This window comes from Euprymna scolopes, chromosome 24, assembly GCF_053919585.1.
Source record: "Euprymna scolopes isolate OS-2025 chromosome 24, ASM5391958v1, whole genome shotgun sequence".
NCBI lineage: Eukaryota > Metazoa > Mollusca > Cephalopoda > Sepiida > Sepiolidae > Euprymna > Euprymna scolopes.
The window spans coordinates 24,281,590-24,296,335 of NC_136505.1; the positions used below are offsets into that span (position 1 = coordinate 24,281,590).

Genomic DNA, 14,746 nt, shown 5'->3' on the forward strand with positions numbered 1-14,746 from the left:
AGTTTACATAATTAGAAAATTTAATTGATTTTATATCAATTTTATTGATTTAATATTCATTTTTAAAATTAATGAAAAAGTTTTATTTTTATCAACGTTCGTTTAAAGCTTATTACTTTCCCTACATAAAAGTTCTACTTCTGTGTGTGCCACTGTTATTCTGAATATATTAGACGTACATATACGAAGTATTAAACTAAAAAAAGACAAATAAAAACGGCTGATTTGCCATGAAACAGACCATCACCACCATGTTCGATTTAAGTCCTTTACATGCTGGCATGTGTTGGACAGATTTAAGAAATTGACTTCTAGACTAACTTATCTCTAGATAGGTATTTATACCTCATTCTCTGAAGTTTATCCTTATAACTTCCTCCAGTGTTGTTCTTGGCATTCCCATTCCCATTCTAACTAACCTTGCTGCCTCAACTGGTGTACTTCTACTAACACAATCTCATCTATTATTTCAATGTTACCATACCACTTAAGTCTCCTGTACTTCTTATACAGTCCAGATTTGATCTTTCTCTGAGGTCATCAGATCTAAGCTTGTCTTTAAGACTTGCATTATGCATCCATTGTTATATCATTTCTCTCCATGCAACACATGTCCTTAACCTTCACTGGCTAGATTTCACTTCCATACATAATCACACTGTATACACATACCTCATAGATTCTTCTTTTGATTGACAGTGGTAATGCTTTGCTGGTTAGTAATGATAACAGTTTTCTAACTCTTGCAATCACACTAGCACCTGCTCCTCCCTGTACTCCAATAGTATCGTCAAAGATGAATGCATTCTCCCTTAATAAAAGTTTCTTAATTTTTTGAGGACTATTATCCTCATCTTTTTTATTTGTTGTTTCATGACGTTTCGGTCAACTATTCTTCTGGCCTTCTTCAGGTGGTAACTGTGACGGGATAGGAACTCTGAATCTCCTAACTACATCCTCAGCAATTATTGTTGTCGTCTCACCATATTTGGTAGTAATTGCTGAGGATGTAGTTAGGAGATTCAGCTCGTCGCAGTTACCACCTGAAGAAGGCCAGAGGAATAGTTGGCCGAAAAAATCTAAAAAAAGATGAGGATGATAGTTTGTAATAATAATGATGATAATGATAATGATGATGATAGTTATAAATAAATAAATAAATACTCATCTCAGTAATAAATTCCAATTGAATAATATATAAAGTTATCTTGTTGACAAATGTTTAGAAAATGTCTGAAAATGTTTGATATGATTAATAAAATTTATTAATTCTGTTCAAAATGTTAATATTTGAAATTATCATTCTGCAAAGTCTGTTCATGTAAATACTAAAAAAAAAAACCAAGAACAAAGTAAATACTGAAAAAAGGTAAAGTAGGAATTATTTTGTTCTAATTGTTTTCCTTTCATTTCATAATCAAAATGAAAATCACTCAAGTGAAACAAAAGGAATTCTATAAAATAATTTTTTTTTTAAAGTTATGGGAAATATGCTAATACTTGTTAGCCTCCTGGGAAATTAAGTTTTGTTTTATGGAATCAATATTTTTACTCAACAAATAATTTGAATTTTGTTTATTTTGTAAGCGTTCTCTTTTAAGTTGAAAGCGTTTCTTTTGTAATAACGATGAATTCAATAGTTAAAAAAACAAACAAACAAAAAACATGTTGAATGAAAACAATTCATTTTCTTAATTTTTTAGATGAGGATTTATTTGGACTATTAATACAATGTAATCTCCGAACTTCTTCAGGTGTACCTTGTGGAACTCAAAAATATTTCTGTCAAACTTGGGAATCTGCTCAGAATTTTGAAAAGAAACAATTCTAAATTACTCAGGGTTCGAATATCTTTGTAATACGTCCCTCCAACGTGAGACACAGCTTTAACCCACCCACCCCGCTTATATCTAACACAATATAACTTTAATTTAATTTAATATTATCATCATAACATTTGTACCATTTAAAAAAAACTTTGAATAAACTAGCAATATTTAAAAAAAAACTTTGAATAAACTAACAATATTTTAAAAAAAACTTTGAATGAACTAGCAATATTTAAAAAAAACTTAAAATTGACCAGCAATATTTTAAAAAAAACTTCGAATAAACTAGCAATATTTAAAAAAACTTTGAATAAACTAACAATATTTTTTAAAAAAACTTCGAATAAATTAGCAATATTTAAAAAAAACTTCGAATAAATTAGCAATATTTAAAAAAAACTTCGAATAAACTAGCAATATTTTAAAAAAACTTTGAATAAACTAGCAATATTTAAAAAAAACTTCGAATAAATTAGCAATATTTAAAAAAAACTTCGAATAAACTAGCAATATTTAAAAAAAACTTCGAATAAACTAGCAATATTTAAAAAAAACTTCGAATAAATTAGCAATATTTAAAAATTTTTACAGTGTACAAAAATCATAAAAATGCTTTAAAACAACGTGTCTATGTAGAAATCATTTCGAAGTCATAAACACACCCGTGTTTAAAAAAATCTAGCAAAAATTAACTAATGATCAGATTTTTATGAAATTTTCGATACGTATTCAATTTTAAATTATATTTTAAAAGCAGTTTTCCTTCAATATATGAGGGGAAATATTTTTTTATTTAGGTATTCTAACTCCTCCAGCTTTCATGTTATGAAAACTAAACAAAATAAATTTAGGTCCATAAAAATTGCAACATTTTATAAAGTTGAAGGATTTAAATAATTAAAAAATAGTTATATATATAAAGTGGTGGAACAATTCCAATATTTTACCTGATTCCGATTTTTTTTTTATACATCTCTAAATTTTTAACAACAGAGTTGTTATTTATTCCCGATTACCTAAAAATCACATATTAACTATGCATATATTTTCTCAAGCATAAAAATATCCTTGTGGAAAATGATCTATAGATTTTAGCTTTACTTGTAGTTTAAAATCAATAAATATTTATTATTTTATCATTAGTACCAGCGGTAGAAGATTTTGCTTTAAACCAAAATGAAATAAAAAAAAAAGACAAAAGAATCGTTTTTGGCATCAGAAAATAGGCACAAATTTTTATGATACCGATTCCTCTACTATCAAAAGTTCCAAATTTTCCGATTCCTGATTGTGACCAATCATTCCAACATTGATATATATATATATATATATATATATATATATATATATATATATATACTACCCCCCCCCCCCAAAAAAAAAAAAACAAAACAAAAAAAACTCTAGCCTTGATGTAGGGTAGACTAAAACTTGTTACTATTGTTTAAAATGATCTGAAATAACAGCAAGGGGAGACTTGATTCCAAATATTTCTCATATGTTATATCTCCCCTCTTTTGGAAATAGGGTGCGATTATGAATATATACAGTATCAAATAATCCTTATACACTGTGAAATTTACTTGATGTATGAAAACCAAAGAGGGAAGATATAACATATGAGAAATATTTGGAATCAAGTCTCCCTTTGCTGTTATTTCAGATCATTTGAAATCATAGCAGCAATTTTTAGTCTTCCCTCCACCAAGGCCAAAGGTTTTGGGAAATATCAGATATTTTCTAATTCATATGCAAAACTAGGAAAACAAATAACTATGATTGAAACATTTTATGGCTGTAAAAAAGTGCCAAAAATAGGCTCTGGATGATGAATGATTCCTTTTATGTGCGACCTTAAGGGTAAATGTCACATAGCCTACTACACAATTCAGGTCATTACCTTTCCAACGAGCCTTCATTTGTTAAATTCTGATCAATAGTCGCTGAGATATTTGGAACTTATAAAATTGCCAAAAAAGGTGGTATATATATATATATATATATATATATATATATATATATATATATATATATATATATATATATATATATATATATATACTGGTAGCCAAATTGACTATTGAAATGCTTATATCTTTGGTTCTACGGGACAAAACTACATGAAAATTTGCAGCCTTTGTGAAGATTATAATACTATTCTATGGTTAAAATTTTATGACAATTGGTAAAAAAGAACCTATATTTTCAAACCAATAAAATATGCCCAATTTTTTTTACACTTGTATACATAGTGTCTCACAGGCCAGCTTCACTTTTGCTACTTCGGTTGTCTCCCCTGTTGCCTTGCCAAGCCACTAATATATATATATATATGTATATATATCCAGTGACATTCAACCTAGCTTCCCTCGAAAGAGAAAGTGCCTAGGGTATTTTAAATTCATAAGTAATCCCAAGTATATCCCAATTAAAGGAAATGACAATGTTATGTTTTCGCCTTTCTTACAGGGTGGTGTTTAACGTCATCCTACATACAGTGCCTGGTATTCTTAAATGGTCACCTGCCTGGTATTTGCCAGACTAAACGTTGCTTAACTTTGGTGATCTCATGAGAAACTGGTGTATCAACATGATTATGCTGTGTACATGCACACACACACACACACACACACACACACACACACACACATATATAATCGGTATTGGAATCGGAAATTTTTTTCCGCCTATTTTCCAATACCAAAAGCGATTCGTTTAATTGTTTTTTTGATAGTTTTTGTTAAAAACAAAATTTTTCATTATTGACTTTAAATTACGAGTAAAACTAAAATTTATACATCCCCACAAATAAATGATTTGTTATTTATTGTTTTTGTTTTTTAATTTTTTTCAGAGGCTAGCCAAACTGAAGTGGACACTGAAGGAATGACGTCGCTGTGTTTGGCCTGCCTTCATGGCCATCTGCAAATCGTACAAATACTTCTTACTCGTGGGTCAGATTTGCAGCATACTGACAAGAATGGGCAGACTCCTTTGCATCTGGCCGCAATTTATGGAGATCCCCAAATTGTAAGTACATATATATATATATATATATATATATTTCGAAACTGCTGATTAATTATTTGGTTTTTATGAAAAGGTAAAACAAAAAAACAAAAAAAAAACACTTCAGTCAAAGCCGAAGGCAAAGCCTGAGATGGTAGACCTCCTAGAACTGCACAAGAGCAGAAACATGTCACATTCAACATATAACAGAGCATAGACACATGTATGAAAAATCTGAGGCATGTGTGAAATGATGTCACGGAAAGGAAAAAGAAAGACTGTAAATAGGAGAGACGATCATGTTTAGCATCTTTGAGATCATGCGGGAGAAGATGAGCACGTTCAAGATCATGCAGGAGAAGATGAGCACGTTTGAGATCACGCAGGATAAAATGAGCACGTTTGAGATCACGCGGGAGAAGATGAGCACGTTTGAGATCACGCGGGAGAAGATGAGCACGTTTGAGATCACGCGGGAGAAGATGAGCACGTTTGAGATCACACGGGAGAAGATGAGCACGTTTGAGATCACGCGGGAGAAGATGAGCACGTTTGAGATCACGCGGGAGAAGATGAGCACGTTTGAGATCACGCGGGAGAAGATGAGCACGTTTGAGATCACGCGGGAGAAGATGAGCACGTTTGAGATCACGCGGGAGAAGATGAGCACGTTTGAGATCACGCGGGAGAAGATGAGCACGTTCGAGATCACGCGGGAGAAGATGAGCACGTTCGAGATCACGCGGGAGAAGATGAGCACGTTCAAGATCATGCAGGAGAAGATGAGCACGTTTGAGATCACGCGGGAGAAGATGAGCACGTTCAAGATCATGCAGGAGAAGATGAGCACGTTTGAGATCACGCAGGAGAAGATGAGCACGTTCAAGATCATGCAGGAGAAGATGAGCACGTTCGAGATCACGCGGGAGAAGATGAGCACGTTCAAGATCATGCAGGAGAAGATGAGCACGTTTGAGATCACGCGGGAGAAGATGAGCACGTTCAAGATCATGCAGGAGAAGATGAGCACGTTTGAGATCACGCGGGATAAAATGAGCACGTTTGAGATCACGCGGGAGAAGATGAGCACGTTTGAGATCACGCGGGAGAAGATGAGCACGTTCGAGATCACGCGGGAGAAGATGAGCACGTTCGAGATCACGCGGGAGAAGATGAGCACGTTCGAGATCACGCAGGAGAAGATGAGCACGTTCGAGATCACGCGAGAGAAGATGAGCGCAGTAGACATGTGGGTGATGTCACAGCCATAATGAGAAGTTACGTGTGGCAGGAAAATAAAAAAATAAATAGCAATGGAAAGTCACACATTTTAGAAAACATTTTTTTTATTTACTTTTTTGTTGTGATTATTGTTAAAGCCCAAATTTTCGCCATTAAACCTAGTTTTATCAAGGAGATGTCGGTCTGATTAAGTTTTTTTTTTCTTCATAATGTTGTTATAAGAGGTCGCAGCTTCCCGAAGAGAAAATACGTCTTGTATTGGTGCTGTTCAAATCTGTATGTGTAGTCACTTGGTTTAAGCGCAAAATTTAAGTAATCGTTGTAAAAAAGTCAAATTATTCTTTGTCTTTGTGTCCTTTGTGACATAGACTGCCTATGTGGGTCCCATGTGTAATGTTACAAATAGGGAAAAGGCCATTTCAAGAATAGTTTAGACTCTGTTGAATTCGTTGGAAAAACATAAACTTGTTCTGAATTTTATGGGTTTCATGCTCTGTGTGGATTTATGACTTCTTTGTTTTCTACCAAAATCAGGTTCTTCCATATTCAACAAAAGTCTATTAACGATGCCTTTTTGTTACGATGTTCAAAGTTTGTTGGTCACTCAGCAAACGTCTGGTGCTATTAGATCAGGTTGTCTGAAGACACTGGCTTCCTGATCTAAAATGCACCAAACATTTATGTTTTTTTTTCCTTTGCAAAACTTAATTATGTTCTGCAAAACACAAAATGAAAACAATTTTCCTCTACAAAACAACCAAACCATAAATAAATATTTGAAGATATAAAGAACTTGAAGCATATAAGTTTTTTTTTTCTAAAAGTAATGGATTCTGCATTAAATGACATGGAAAAGGTTAATATGTTATAAAACAACCAAACCAAACTCAATAAATAAATATTTGAAGATATAAAGAACTCTATACATGAAACTTTTTTCTAAAATTACTGAATTCAGCATTTAATAACTTGAAAAGGGTTGATATGCCGTAAAACAAAACAACCAAATCGATTAGTAGACATGTTAATATTGTATAAACACTAGTTCTAAGTGAATACGCCTGGTTGTGATAATTATTGTATTAACAAAACCGACCAACCAAATTCCAGGAACCTTTTTAATATATTGTATGATTTAATAAAGTGAAAGAAAGAATGTCAAAAGTCATGGAGAATGGAATGCGAACAGTGCCGGCCCAGGGCACCAATAAATGGTTTGAAATTCCCTGATGATTCTAAAGTTTGACACAAAGCATTTAAAGATCGCCAGAGGGTAAAACATTCCAAACATTGCCATAACAACAATCACGACAAGAAAAATGATCCGAAAATTGTAAATAATAATAATAATAATACTAGTAATAATAATAATAATGATCTGTTTATTCCTGGGGTTTGGCACCAATGACTGGCACTGCATCAACTAGTCAAAGGTTCAAGTAGGATGGAAAGACCGATAAGAAAACTCACTGACCAGCCCTCCCGTGGGTGAGTGTGAAAATGGCTTGGACCTTGGGGCAGGTTTATTGTCACTCAAATTCCAGTGAAGACCAATAGTCGCTGCCAACAAAAAATTAATAGCTGTTGCGATAATACAAATTCATCTGCAAACGTTATTGAAAGCAGCGGAGAGTACTGGAAATCTGGATAGACTTGTTGTTACTCGGACTCCAGGGACTGCTGCAAGTTGTTCTCAAGGAGAAATCTTTGACGATGGCATGTGTGAGAACTCCTATTGAACAATAACAAAAATCATTTATTATCTATTATAAGAGAGACAGATATTAAAATACTTTTATTTAATTAAAAGCAAATCTTTAAAAATAGTAATAATTGGTAAATTTGTAATTATTTTTACATATTAAATCAAGTTAGTTTTAAAAAAAGTTGATATATGTTGATACCTAACAAAGTTATCTTGTTGGATTTTTCATGCTAGACCTAATTAGATTGGACTAAATCAATATTTGATTCTAACTTACCTGTCATTTACATATTTTATCAGTCTGTGTCATTTGCAAACAAAATTTGAAAATTCAATCTCTTTCATTGGTTATATACTATATCCAGTTAAATAGTTTCTTTAGTAAGAGAAAATTCTTGATTTACTCCATATATTTCATTGAGTAATCATCTCTATTCATTAGCCAATCATATTTGTGCTGCATTTATTACAAACACGGGAAATGCTCATGGCCACTAGCATTTTATTGTTGAGTATATAAAATTATTTTAGTTATTCATTATTTCATATTTCATAAGATTTAAATTCCAACCATTATTCTAAACTAGCATGAGGTTTGATGAGTAAAGAAATATCAGACCTGTGAACAATAGTGTCCATTCTGGAAACAATATTAAAAATCTTGTTTAAATAACGATTTAGGAATCCTATTTAGCTCAACATATGCATATTTTATAAGAAAGATTTTTGATTATTGTTTTTTTTTTAGGTGCAGTTCTTGATTGACCAAGGAACAAATATCGAACAAGTGGACAAGAACAACATGCGACCGCTGGACAGAGCTATTTCTTGTAAAAATGTGGATGTGATAATGTGTTTTTTGAAGAAAGGAGCCAAATTAAGTGAGTAACTTTTAATATTCAGTTGAATCTCTTTGCTTTCTCTGATGATATTTAAATTCAGGAAACAGTGAAAAAAGAAAAAGCATAAAAAAGAGTGGGGGATAATGAAGGGTAAGGAAGAGAAAACAGATTGGAACGGCAATGGCAACATAAAAAAGAATGACAAATCACTTTTATGTTTCTGAATTTTTTAGATGAGGATTGATAATTCGTATTATTTGGATTCTTCTGACTTACTGTTCTCATATTGATTGTTATTTTCACAACGTTTCGGTAGATGTAATCTTCTTCAGGGGTATCTTGTCAAACTCCGGAATCTTCTCATCAAACTTGGAAATCTTCACAGAATTTCAAAAGAAACCCTTTGTTTAATCCACGCAGTAGCATGCTCTCGTTCCGTCAGTCATGACTGGGTAGAAATCCTAAGTCAACTATGTTTTGAGTATCGCCTAAATTGATTGAATCTCCAGCCTCCAGAAGAGAACTCTGGCCTAGCAAAAATTTCCTGGACAATCCAGGCAGCATTCCCTGGTGAGGGCCCCTCAGACAGTAAGCAATGAATTTACTCCCCAAAAAAGCCAGGAAGCAAAGCCTGTGAAGGTGGAGCTTTTAGATACCACCCAAGCATATACATCAGTCAAACATGTGGGAGGCCACATTAACACATCCAGAATCTGTTGGGCTGATTGTCAAGAATGGATCCTCGATCGATATTTCTACCCAAGTATCTTGCAACTGTAGCAGAGAGGAGATCATCCTCACACAATGAGAAACATAAAATTTGGACGATTATATTTATAACCAGGAGTAATCAAGAATGAAACAATTGAGTACCAGAATTGCTTTATAAAATATACTGAATTTCTTTGAATTCTTCATTCATAACTTTCTGTATTGACATGAGAAGACCATGGCACTTTGCTGATCCTGACTGGATAAATTCTTTAGTTGGAAAAGTTTCTCTGCTGCCATTTTTCCTTTTTTTTTTTTTTTTTTTTTGCATTTTTCTATTTAAAAAATGGCTATACAATCAAGAGTAAAATTGTCCTTTTTCTCTTTGGCAGGCCCTGCTACCTGGAATATGGCATCGGGTAAGCCAACAGTTCTGCTTGTGCTGTTGAAGAAACTCATGGAAGATGGAAATATTTTGTACAAAGTAAGAAAGCTTTCATTTTCATTTGGAATCCTGTATAAACAGAAAATCATTTGAACTAAAATTCCTAACCTTTTGAATTGTTTTAAAAAACTATATAGTAGTCATTCACAAACAGACCTTTTCGCAGTATCACAGCTCTTCAGTGTGACTAGACTAGCATGCATTCTGAGGTAGAGTTTGAACCTACAACCGTCAAGTTGATAGTTAGCAGTTCTACCCTCTGTCTCATGGAATTGGTGCCCGCAAAAGACCTCCTCAAATGTTTATTTATATACACACACACACACACACACACACACACACACACACACACACACACATATATATTACAAGTTGCATCAAATATAAAAATGTTTTTCATTGGTATACTTAAATATTTGTGTTCACATGTGTGTGTATATATATATATATACTTGCAAAACCAAAACAGAGAAAAGGATTACATCATAATTGTATTTTTTCGAATGTTACAATTGTTTCAACATCAACTAGACAATTTTAAACTTTTATATTGTTAAAAAATTTCCGAGGTTGGCATCTCATCAGACTTATTTAAAGAAATACAAGGTTTTTGGTTTTCGCGAGTATATATGAATGCTCGATTACAGAAATGGTAATCATGTTGCTTAATATTTGCATCAACTTACCTGGCTTAATTTTTATTGATATATGTATATTGCCACTGGCTAATAGATATATATTAAACTTTTGGGAAAAATTTTCCATTTTATATATATATATATATATATATATATATATATATATATATATATAGGATTCATTCCTAAACTACTTAGCTGATCATTATGGACTTTGGAACACAACTATGCTTGAACATGGTAATGTAAGTTATGTTTACTTTAATTTTTTAATTTTTTTATTACATTTTCACCCCAAACAAGGCACATTGCCACTTTGGTGTAGGGGGCTACTATCAGGGGCAACAGCTACTGGGATACTATGTAGGGAGTTGGGCAGCAAGATGTCGGTTCACATTACACTTGAACTTCTGCATGTCAGTACAGTTGGGGAAGCAAGGACCTGGAATGGAATTCCAGAATCTAGCGGTTCTGGGGAAGAAACTACTGGAGTAGAAAGCTCTTTTACACCTAGAGATCTCTACTGTGTTGGGGTGGGATTTAGCTGCCTGTTGGGTTTGTCGAGGGTGTTTACATCGTGAGGGCACAAGTGCTTGCAGTTTGTCAGAGCATTCACCATTAAAATACTTGTAGAACAGGCAGAGGGATGCAACATTTCATCGATAGGACAGAGGCTGAAGCTTAGATGACAGTTCAGGACCTATCAGATTGGCGACTCTCTTTTGAACCTTGTCTAGGAGTGAGAGACTACTAGCAGATGCACCAGCACAAATATGACAACAATACTCCATACATGGGTGAATGGTGGCCTTATAGAGGTACAGGATACTTTCAGGTGTTAGTGACTTTCTATTATGGTAGAGAGAGCCTACCTTCTTCGCAGTGGTCCTGGCAATGCTTTCAATGTAATTGTTCCAACTCATGTTTCCTGTGAACGTTAGGCTAAGAAGTTTAAAAGATGTACTTTCAGATAAAGAGTCATTGGCCATTTCTATTCTTGTAATTATTGATGGAAGCAAGTTTAGTCTTGACAGTTTAGTTTCCTATAAAGTGGTTGTTCAGAATTACCCCTACACAAACAAAAATACATAAAAATCTTTATGATGTATGTATGCATCAAGGAACAAAAAGATCATGTTCCAAAAATCATACAAAAAGATCAAGTAGTTTATTTTATTATATAGAAAATCGTTTTTTATTTTTTTACAATTTTAATCATTACAAGCCTAAAAACAAACAAAATATCTCCAAATTCAAATTAACTCCCTTTGTTTATTTAAGGTGGTGGAGTGTGACACTTCATCCTTGCTTTATCATAAAATTTGATTTTCTTAGTTAAAAATATAAACTACTTGATTAATTTATGTGATTTTTGGAATATAATGTTTTTGCTCTGTCACAAGTGTGTACATCATATCGCTTTTTATTTCTGTTTTTTATTTTTATTTTAATAAAGTGGGAATTCTGGACAAAAATCTAAAGCTGCATAAAATTAGTGGAAAACTGTTCGGTTTGGAAAATTTTATCTGTTCTGGGACGGGTATTTTTCTTAAAAAAAAAAAAAAAGCAAGTTAATTTTTTTTTTTTTTTTTGACAGAGAAACCGTATCAAAGAAGCAGCTCAGCGTTTTAATTATGCCCTCAAGAAATTCCCTAAAGATGGTTTCGGTGACGATGCTCGTACGTTCCGTGATCTGAGAATTAATCTTTTGCTCAGTCTCTCGAAATCTAAAAGAAAATTACAAGTAAGTTTTTTTTTTTCTTTTTTTTTTTTGCTACAATCAGAATGTAGCAGTTTTTTGTTTGTTACAATCAGAATGTAGCAGTTTTTTGTTTGTTACAATCAGAATGTAGCAGTTTTTTGTTTGTTACAATCAGAATGTAACAGTTTTTTGTTTGTTACAATCAGAATGTAACAGTTTTTATTTTGTAACATTTATTTGTCTCACACTAAACTGCTTAATAACATTATTTGACCCTGTAACAGAATACGTATAGGCGCATGTGAAAAAATCAGCAGCAAAAGATAGCTGGCTAGCGAAAATATCAGCAGCAGCAGCCGTTAAAGCACATCTGCAAATTAGCAAGTGTGCATAAGCTTGCGTCACAAGAAAAGGAGAGAAAAATACACCACATGGTTGAGAAGAGGAGCAAGTTGTGTGCCGAGCAGGTTGGGCATGTAAAGTCAAAGGCGAGAAAGCGCTGGCTGATGGGTGGTGTGAGGTGGCGAGGAAAGAAACTTTTAAAAAGCACATATGTGTGCAAAAGAACTGATGCGAGATAATGAAATTCGTTGTTTTGGAAGAACCACAACAAAAAAATGCCTAATCGGATTTTTCTTTTTTTGTTTTTTTTTTGGTTTTTTTGTTTGTCTCTGCAATGGTAGCTACATTACAGCTCAAACAAAGTTTACTAACATCTAACTTATTTATAATTTGAATCTTCTGACATTCAATTATGTAATTTGATGTTTCGTCTCTTTGACTATTCAGTTTATGTTTGCTGTTTTTCACGAGTCTTGTATATCTTGATTTTAATACAATTATTTTATTACTCACTATGAGTTCTCACACAGATCATCATCAGTAATTGCTCACTGTGTTTATTTTTTTTTTCTGGAGTCTGAGTGACAACAAGTCTCCCAAGATTTCCACTATTTTTCAGCTCTTTTGAAAATCATTACAAAGAATTTTGCATTATAACAACGACCCTTTACCATTTAATTTCTTACTGTCAACAACTGTTGGTCTCCTTTGAGATTTGAGTAGAACTAAGCCCTCTTAAGGTCCCAGTATTCACTGCACCTTTTCAGTAGAGGTCTAGTCACTCCTTGATTTTTTAATTCTCCTTGACCCTTTATGATTATTTTGTATAGCATAAGCTGGTGCCATGATATTGTTTTCTGCTTTTTTTTTTTTTTTAAAGTGGACTGTTATGAAATTCCTTGCAGTTTCAGTTCCTTTGGTTTCATGTGATAGAAAACAGTGATGGCTTGTGGCTAAGATTAGTCGGGGTACTGCTTCAGAAAAGTTTTACCTATTGTTTTAACATATATATCTATCTATAAAGTTGAGTTTTTTTTTTCTCGCTCTGACATTGATATTGAATGCCTACTTTTTTATTTAAAAGTTATTAAAACGAACTTCTTAATATACTCAGTCATGGATATGTGAGCGACTACATGAAGGTTAACTAATTTGCATATTCCTTTGAAAAACGAACATTCATTAGTTACTTAGTCATTTTTTATTAGATGATTGGTTTCATTTCACTTTTATGCATAGTTTCTACATTCTGCATAATTGCGTAGAATGCACGACGAAAATGTTATAGTGCACGGAAATATTTATTTATACTAGCCTGGGTGCCCAGGTGTTTGGCGGTGTGTGTTGAGCAAAATAAAAAGTGGTAGTAAGCAGGCAAGTAGACTCGAACCCTTGACGCAAAGGCGGAAAAGAAAGTGAAAGAAAACCTGATATCTTACCCCTACTCTATGATGTGATTGGAAGTTCGGAACATTAAAATTAGACAAAGTCAATCCAATTGATACAATGACTTGCAAAAATGGCTCGCAAAAAATTGACCCCTCCTTGTAGAAAACTGCCCAGTTGATGGTGAAGGAACTAATGTTTTTAGCCAATTTTTTTTATATTTGTCGTCCGAGATGTCGAGCTTCAAAACGATACCAATCTCATGAAAATCTGTCGCCTCTGTCGAAAGTTTTAGGCAAACATACATTTAAACAGACAGGTGACATTTATAAGTGACTTTGTCAGCATGTGTGCAAAAGTTTCTACCAAACTCCTCTCTAAATATTTGGTCTACAGAGTTGAAATTTGATATATAGGGTTTTTGGACCTGTAGCATACTTTCAATTTACATTTTAGCTGGCAAAATTTGCTGCTAAGTGGTCAAAATTGAAAACAAAAGACCATGACAGGGTAAGACAAACATTACTCTTGCTGTTACTTATGCACATGCGCAAAATTTAACATTCATATACCATGTATTTATCTATCAGTAGCTCAGAGAGTAACGACACTGAAGAGATAAATAACGTTCTGTTTTTGATTTTCGTGAATTCATATTTTTTTATAACTTTTGAAATCATTGCTATAGATAATAATCAATAGAGAATTGGCTCTGTAATAATGAATAAGAAATCTGCATGAATTAAAATATAATATTTCCGTGCATTTCATGACTGGGCATCACCGGGCGACCTGCCAGTATATGTTTGTATGTATATATGTATATATAAGTAACCTTGTCTGTGAGTGAGTGTGTGTGCATGAAACGGTCTCTATCAAACCACTCTGTCAATTT

The 14,746-nt window shown here is 33.2% G+C and overlaps 2 protein-coding genes across 5 annotated transcripts in view; one reads left to right on the top strand and one right to left on the bottom strand.

Moving 5' to 3' along the window:
• The window catches only part of LOC145246629 (protein TANC2-like), a 1,068,463-nt gene that overhangs the window by 1,043,269 nt on the left and 10,448 nt on the right, over positions 1-14,746 (top strand). For all 4 annotated transcript variants that reach the window (XM_080108301.1, XM_080108302.1, XM_080108304.1 and 1 more), the window contains 4 exons: positions 4,684-4,859; positions 8,534-8,666; positions 9,731-9,822; positions 12,019-12,165. In XM_080108301.1, the coding sequence (XP_079964427.1) occupies positions 4,684-4,859; positions 8,534-8,666; positions 9,731-9,822; positions 12,019-12,165 (548 nt within the window). The remainder of the gene's footprint in view (positions 1-4,683; positions 4,860-8,533; positions 8,667-9,730; positions 9,823-12,018; positions 12,166-14,746) is intronic.
• LOC145246631 (small ribosomal subunit protein uS11-like) overlaps positions 1-14,746 on the bottom strand; it is a 143,015-nt gene that overhangs the window by 44,746 nt on the left and 83,523 nt on the right. The gene's annotated exons all lie outside the window — the stretch shown is intronic.